Source organism: Nicotiana sylvestris, chromosome 3, assembly GCF_000393655.2.
Source record: "Nicotiana sylvestris chromosome 3, ASM39365v2, whole genome shotgun sequence".
Classification (NCBI taxonomy): Eukaryota; Viridiplantae; Streptophyta; class Magnoliopsida; order Solanales; family Solanaceae; genus Nicotiana; species Nicotiana sylvestris.
Window position 1 is genome coordinate 63,734,047 of NC_091059.1, and position 7,854 is coordinate 63,741,900.

General features: G+C 34.9%; 1 protein-coding gene across 1 annotated transcript; it reads right to left on the bottom strand.

Annotated features, from left to right (window-relative positions):
* Positions 1-1,277: 1,277 nt before the first annotated feature.
* On the bottom strand, positions 1,278-6,397 carry LOC104231322 (uncharacterized). The gene is made up of 5 exons (XM_009784295.2): positions 5,983-6,397; positions 3,443-3,557; positions 3,259-3,340; positions 2,346-2,397; positions 1,278-1,556 (listed from the first exon to the last, which is right to left on the bottom strand). Exons 1-5 carry the CDS (start codon positions 6,328-6,330, stop codon positions 1,494-1,496), a joined length of 660 nt encoding a protein of 219 aa, XP_009782597.1. The 5' UTR covers positions 6,331-6,397; the 3' UTR covers positions 1,278-1,493.
* Positions 6,398-7,854: the final 1,457 nt, after the last annotated feature.

The window sequence follows — 7,854 nt, forward strand, 5'->3', positions numbered from 1 at the left end:
AATTAAAGGTAAGAATTGCACAGGGCGCCTTATTTGGTCCCCTCATTTAATCTATATCCACATTTTTAACCTATATACTAAGTTTTACAACTTCAGACGTCTCCTTCTTCCTGTTACCTGTGCGCTCCTTTCTTCCTCCTTTCTTTTCTACTCTTTATTCTACTCTTCATTTTTTGTAATTTATAGTATATTTTACTGCTGATTTGCTCATAGTGACTGTCATTTTTGTTGAAACAACGTTTTAGAACTTTTCTTCATCTATTTTATAATTCATTATCTGTATTTATTATATTTGCAATGAATTCAGATTGATCCAGGAATGGAATATTAAACAGCAAGCTGATTGCGGCTTTATTGATGCAATTCTTACACTAACTTTGAAAGTTGAACTATTATGTTGAAGCTTTGAAACTTTGGCTAGTACGACTGTAGGACAAAAACTTTAGCTTATTTAGTGCTGAAGTTTTTACAAATGAACTAAATAACTTCAGCATCTTCTGCTGAACTTTTTGAAAAAGCTTTGTGACAAAGCTAATGAATCCAGGACAAAATTCCAGCTTATTTAATGCTGAAGTTTTTACAAATGAACTAAATAACTGCAGCATCTTCTGCTGAAGTTTTTGAAAAAACTTTACGACAAAACTATTGAATCCAGGACAAAACTTCAGCAAAAACATGCTGAAGTTCAGCAAATAGAGAACAAAACTTCAGCTAGTAGAACGCTTAAGTTCAGCAATTACAAACAACTTCAGGCCCGTCTACTAGAATGTTGAAGCTTGTGTGATTGTTTTTGTTACTTCAGGCCCGTATGCCTGAAGTTTACGCGAAAAGTAGGTACGCTTGCAGTTTTTTTTACAAAGTGGGTATAAGTTAAAATGTGACCCAAAAAGCGGGTATAGATGCAAATCTCCCAATTAAAGAGGCAAAAAGGAAATAAATTTTCCTTTCATTAATATGAATTGATTAAGGAGCAAAAAATTACAGTTCCTAGTGGGTACAAATAGTTAAAGAAAAATGACAGCCCGCGGCCGTTGAATTCCAAACCTAACACCATTTTTTCTTGGTGGTGATTATTTTCTTTGGTTAAGATATTCACGTCAATGAAATGGAAAACTAGTGATATGAGGTTTACTCTACCCATTTAGGATTACTCAAGCAAAACAAAAGATTTTTGTTTTTGTTCCTTTTCTGTTTTCTTGCAGGGAAATGGTCTTTTCACAATTTTTAGCTATTTGTAGTTCTTGACAAGAGGCAGAGAAGAAAAGTTGCAGCACATCTTCTGATTTGCATTTTGCCAGCTTTTTTCAACTTAGTGTCCTCGCAATGTAAGATCAATTTATTCTTTAGTTGTATACAAGATGGAAATTATAACTATGAACAAATTCATTATGTACATACTAATAAGGCCTTTCAGGTTTACAAGTACGTTACTTGTAACACGCTATCTTTTTTCATAAATTTACTCCAATCTTCTAAGACCAATCATACTTCAATCAAAACCGATCTGCCAATTGTGGAAATTGTTGCAGCAGCCATGCTACGCCTCTGATGGCAACCTGATAAGATTCGTAGAGATGTAAAAGGGAAAATAATTAAAAAATGAACTACAAAAGAGCAGAGAATCTTGGATAACAAAGTCTCAGCTGCAGGAAAGTGATACTACTAATGTTTGTTCTTTCGTTCATTTCTATTTTACTGCACCTTTTGCACTACCTTCTTCATCACCAGTCAGCCAAATGAAACCCAGATTATCAGCTAATTAGAAAGTTCAGTGCATGAATAATGCGTTGGAGTGTAGGTGTTAGACTCTGTTTATATTCCAACATGCAGTCGCTAAATAAATATACATTGCTGCATAAATCATCCTGACCAAAGGGCCTTTGGCACAGCAAGCACCATTGAAGGAATACACAGCAACTTACCTCTTTTGATTTATCAAATGTGCGAAGCTATAGATGTGAGAGCAATATTGTGCTCCATTGCTTTGAGGAGAGGCAATAGGGTTTAAGGATAACCATGTGTATGCCAATAGAACATGTAATCAAGCTCAAACTTATGAAAGGAAATGTTTTTTCTACTTGGTGAGATTTGAGATTCAGATGACAAATAATAGAGATGGAATGCTCGTCCCGTAGCCATATATTGTCCACTCTATTAGCCATTCTCAGCCCCTTAAATGATTTCCAGAACTTATTTATGGCAAGGCACAAAAAGTTAAGAGTAGACTGATGTACGTGGCACATTTATTTGAACTGTGCTGTTGATGCAAATACACAAACATCAAGACAATAGATAATTGATTTTCGCCAGTTTAGGCACTTCCATTTATGAGGAAACATACATACCAATGCTGTCTCCCCAGGCTTGACTGCAGGTTCCACACTGTCTCTGCCGTAACTGCTTAAGAAAATCAACATTTAGTCCAGACATGAGATTTCGTTCTCCTAATAACCCTAAAACAGTGATTTTCTTGTTTTTGTTGGAAGAGATATTTAGACATTTTGACTACATAGCTGCTAATCACATACAGAAACATAAAAAATAAAAATAAAAAAATGCCAGGAGCTGTCAAGAGTAAATATGAAATCGAGAAGTCATTCCTACGGCCATATACATCACATGCTGAAAGGAAAGAACATTAACTTTAGAGCATGAGGAGATGGCGTTTCTACCAAGAGAATTTTCGTCACTATGAATTTGAAAAATTATACTCCATCTATGCAACGTATAGTCAGTTCCAAGCCCGAATAAAAGCAAAGAGTTGCAGTAGTTGACCACAAGTTAAAAATAGCCTGCTATAGTGAACTTTGAATAGTGAATTTGTTGGAACATGCTCACTTTGGTAGGCATCTGACCGGGAGCAAAATAGATACAAAAGATTTATATAGCAGAATCCAACTTATTTGAGATTGAAGAATAGTTGGTTGATTTTATTGATAATAAACCACTATTCTGACTAAAGTGGAAACTACGGATCTTTTGTCTCTGAACCGAGGTCTCCCGGGAATAGCCTCTCTACCTCTCCGGGGTAGGGGTAAGGTCTGCGTATACTCTACCTTCCCCAGACCCTACTAGTGGGATTCTACTGGGTGGTTGTTGTTGTATTCTGACGAAAGTGGACATATAACTATGCTCTTATATCTTCATGAATGAAGTTATTCTATCTACAGATTACATAAAATCAAAGAGGCCAAAAGAATGATAACGCATAAAAACACATCCAACATTTTATACGGGTAAGGATTTTGTTTTACGCACAGTATTTGCCTCTGGCCGTTCACCACTTCCAATCGATAAAAGCTGCATCCTTTGCTAAAAGGAAAGGGTCTTCCCCTCCATTCTGTTATCACATTCAAAATCAATTAAACTGAAGAATGAAGATCCAACTTCCTGATAAACAATATGGCAAAACAAATCAAAGCATGGTAAGCTCTGTCCACACCTAAGTGCCAAGTGACGCCAACAGCTGATGAATCCTCCTGGGATATATCATCAATAACAAATTGCAGATCAGATCCAACCGAGTCAGTGAACTTCTTGAAAAAGTTTAGAATCGCCTGCAGTGACAATTGGTGATCAAACTTAAGCATAGTGTTAAAAAAAAACTGACCTTGGTCTAACTCAACCCTAAAGCTCGTTCAGGATTTAGACATGCCCGCACACGTCAAGATCCAGGACTATATAAGAAAACTATAGCCTATAGACTTGTGGGATTTAGACATGCCCGCACACGTCAAGAATTGGACATTTGGAGTGTGGAGTAACATAACATGAGTGACCATCATCAGGTAACCCAACATCAGGGATGAATTTGGCTCCATACCATCATAAAGTGTATGATCACCTCATCAAAAAATTTAAGCTTTTAGCTGATATGGTCACACCAACACATAGAAATCTATTTACAACGATAATTAACTAATAAGGCAAAGTCTTCGCTTATAAAAAGCAAAAGGATAAAGGCGAGAGGAAAAGCAGTTCCAGTAATCATCTTTTTATTACCACAGCATTCTTCATGCTAAATAGAGAAGCGAACCGTATTTCATGTCCTTTCGAAAAAAGCAGTTAATATTCCAGGGGTACGAACAAGAACAAAAACAGGCTTGGATGCGAGTTAAATTACGTACAGTCTCCATTGTCCAATTTGCATATGGTAAGTTTGACCTATTTTTGAGTGAACCTGAACGTGGATAACTTCATCATTCAAAACATATTTAAAATTTTACAAATTTCTAGCTTAAAAATGATGAATGGAGCATGTAAGTAACACACGTATAGGATAAAGATGAGATCTCGCCTTAGAGAACCTCTAGTTTTAAAGAATCTCTAATTTGTATCAAAAGATAACTTATTCAGTACTAGAAAGAAATCGCCCAGTGGAGTGGATTCATAGAATTTATCTAGACGACCCAACTAGTTTGGAATTAAGGATCAGTTGATTGATTAATCAATAAAAATTAGTACATGAAAGAACTAAAAGAATAAATTTTTTCACTTTCAAAATCTAGAAAGAGAATCTAAGAGGACGATGATCAAAGTTTAAGACAATTGACACACAAACCTGTCAGCTGAAGGGTCTTTGGGAATTGTTACAACAACATAAGTGAAGTGAAATTTTTAGCTAGAAATAGGGACAAATTTTCATATATCCAAATGCATGTTTATGTTTAAGGGTGTATGCACGGGAAATAAGTCTTCTATCTTTAGTTGTGTAGATCTCTTTTTGTCTCTGAATTTGGGGGAGAGGGACTATTGAAAAGGCATGGCTCCCTGCAGTTTTTATCTGGCATCCCCACAATATCCTGTCCTCAACACACTGAACCCATTTTAGGTCAGACAATAGTACACATCAAGACTAAGGGGAAGTTAGAGGTGCGTTTTGGTGAACCTCAAAATCCAGCACCATCATGATAATAAATAAACTGAATTAATTGAATGACAAAGGTCACAGGAAAGGAGTTGAAGGGATAAATGAATTATGGAGGTGGTGTACAGTGTATAGTTAAGCAAATTCAGGTTCAATGGCATGCTCAAGCTTGAACAATGCAGAAACAGTTTTAACTTCAGTCTTCTCTTATTGAACATGACCGAAAGGTCTATATAACTAACTATCAAACATATATGCATCTTCGTTGAAACTTAATATGCTCACGATCTACTTATGTTTTTTTTTATCAAGTTGCTCACGATCTACTTATGTAGGATCAATTGTAGAAGGAAGAGGTCCTTCCACCTGAGTAATATGGTAGTTAGTTTTCCTAACTCACCCCCACTTGTTAAAAGGTTGAGTACCTACGATCTTCATTAAGGATTGGGAGGTAAGGTTTATGTCCCCTCCTATGTATTTTTTTTTTTTTTTTGGTTATTAATATACAGGTAGGGGTCAATGCCAAACCCTGCATCACCACAAGTGAGTGTGACTTGAGGTGTATGGATTTACTTTTAAAAAATATATATCTCCGCAATCTGATATACATGGAGATCACAACTTATGCTATTTCCGTCATCCCAAGTTCAGCTAGTTAATCATAACATAACAAAATTTCACACCTGAATGTAAGTCCAAACATATCAAGGGAACAAACCCATATAGTAACAGCACTGAAAATCAAAATAATGTTAAAATCACCAAAAAACTTCTCCGTTATATCATGAAAGTCAATAACTCGTTGAACCCAGAAGTCTAATTAACTTTGAATGAGACATAAAAAAGATACTTAACCTCCATTACTGTTTGATAAATCCTCGGAGTATACACTGTAACATTTAAAACTTGTGGTCTGAAATATGCTATAACATTTAAAACTTGTGGTCTGAAATATGCTATAAAATTTGCGTGGCTATAAAAGCTTCTACAGGTGAGTTTAAGTTATATTGATTTCAATTTAGAACGGATTAAGAAGGAAATAGAGTCACATAAATTAGAATGGAGAGAGTAATTATCATCAAACTTAAAACTACTAATACAGTTTGATAACTAACCTTACGGCCAACAAAAGGTTGAGGAAATACAAGGTCCTCATACACACAATTCTCAGCGATAAGTTGTTCAACTGAGTCCAAATCGCGGCTATTTATTCCGCCATAGAACTTCCTCACTACAGTCGACGCCGATTCCAAATCAGTTACAGAATCAGAAGAAGGGGATGAAGTAACCTCCGCCGTCTGATTGCTGTTCCGTACAACTACGTGTCTTATCCCACGGCCAGAAATGATCCTAAATTGATAATCAATAGAGCGGTTGGGTTTGGCCGGAGAGAAAATGGGGGAGAGGTTTGGATTGAGAGGGAGGAGAGAGAAGGATGAGGTGCTGCTCATCAGCATCACCATTGCTGCACTTGCAGTTTGATGCTACTGTTTGTGTTGTGTTTCTGAGGCGCGGGTAAATAACTGCCACTGATTTTTGTTTTCTATTATATAGAAGAGCCATAATGTTCGACAAGGGTATTTCAGCAATTTCATAATTGATCTAAATTTAATCTTTTCATGGGCTATCTTATTTTGAATAGTCTATTATGTTCTTATGATTACTAATATTAGATAGTCATCCCACCCAAACAACCCGTCAATTTTTTCTATTAGTAAGCTCACAACTTTTTGCTATTCTCCAATGTTAAAGTATCATATTTTGCATTCTTCCTCGCGCGCTCAATTTGCACCCATCTTCACGCGCTCAATAAATAATGGTCCTTACTTGAGTTTTGATTCTACGCGCTATGTTTATTCATGAAACTTCATGAATAAAATCATAAAGAGATCACTTAAGTACTATTTAGAAGCCATAGAAATATCACCAAATATTAATAAGTCAGTGAATGAGACTGTTTGTTAAAAAATTTCAAAGATGAAACAAGCTTGAAAAAATGAAGATTAAAACTAAAGATCACTACTGGATGAAAGTTCAATGGAGGCTAGAAAGTTGCATCATATAAAATATTCACGTCCAATATAAGTTTTAGAGTAACTAAAAAAAACAAAGAAAATTCTGAACACTAAAATATTTAGAAAAGGAAAAGCTCCTTCTTTTCCATCATATCCAATGTTGTATTCTATAGTAAAATTCTTAGGGGTCATGTGCGTGTATCCTAATTATTTAAATTTGGTTAGACATAAAAGTATATACGAATGCAAGATTGGCAATCACGAACCATTTTAAATATTTGAGTTTAACAAATTCTCACAATGTAATTAATTATAAAAATATGTTTCGGTCAAAGTTTCATCGAGTCTCTTTTTCACAATACTCAAGCATATAAGACTTTACAAATTGTAGTAACTGTGAAAAACAAATTGAACCTAAAATACTGCAACAGAAACTACAAATTGCAGTACTTGTATTCAATATATAGGTTTTCAAAGGGGAAAAAGATCTTGGATGGTAATTTTGTTGTATTTTATTTTGAACTTCTGTTATATTTTTAATTTTTGAGGTGGTATATTATTATTAAAGGAGTAGAATAGCTTCACACATTAACAAACTTAACATTAAGATAATATATAGTCAAGCAACTGAGTACGAATTTCTGATTCGTTTAATATTAAGTCGAAGAATTTTATTTGGCAAAAGCCTCTACATTCGAATTGATTAAAAAAAGAGGCTCAGCTAATATAAATGAGTAAATGTCATGTTTGATGTTTTTCAAATCACTTTGGTAGACTCTTTAGGAATTTACAAGAGAGAAATTTATTTGTATAAATTTTTTGGAAAGGTTTTGTAGCATATAAGTTGTCACCTTAGGTTATTGTAGCTTAAAATTTTTTAGCATGCTCCAGAAAGTTTCATTTTTCAGTAAAAAAGGACTCTATATTGGGAAAAATTGAGTTTACATATTAAAGTAATTGGAAGATGACGTG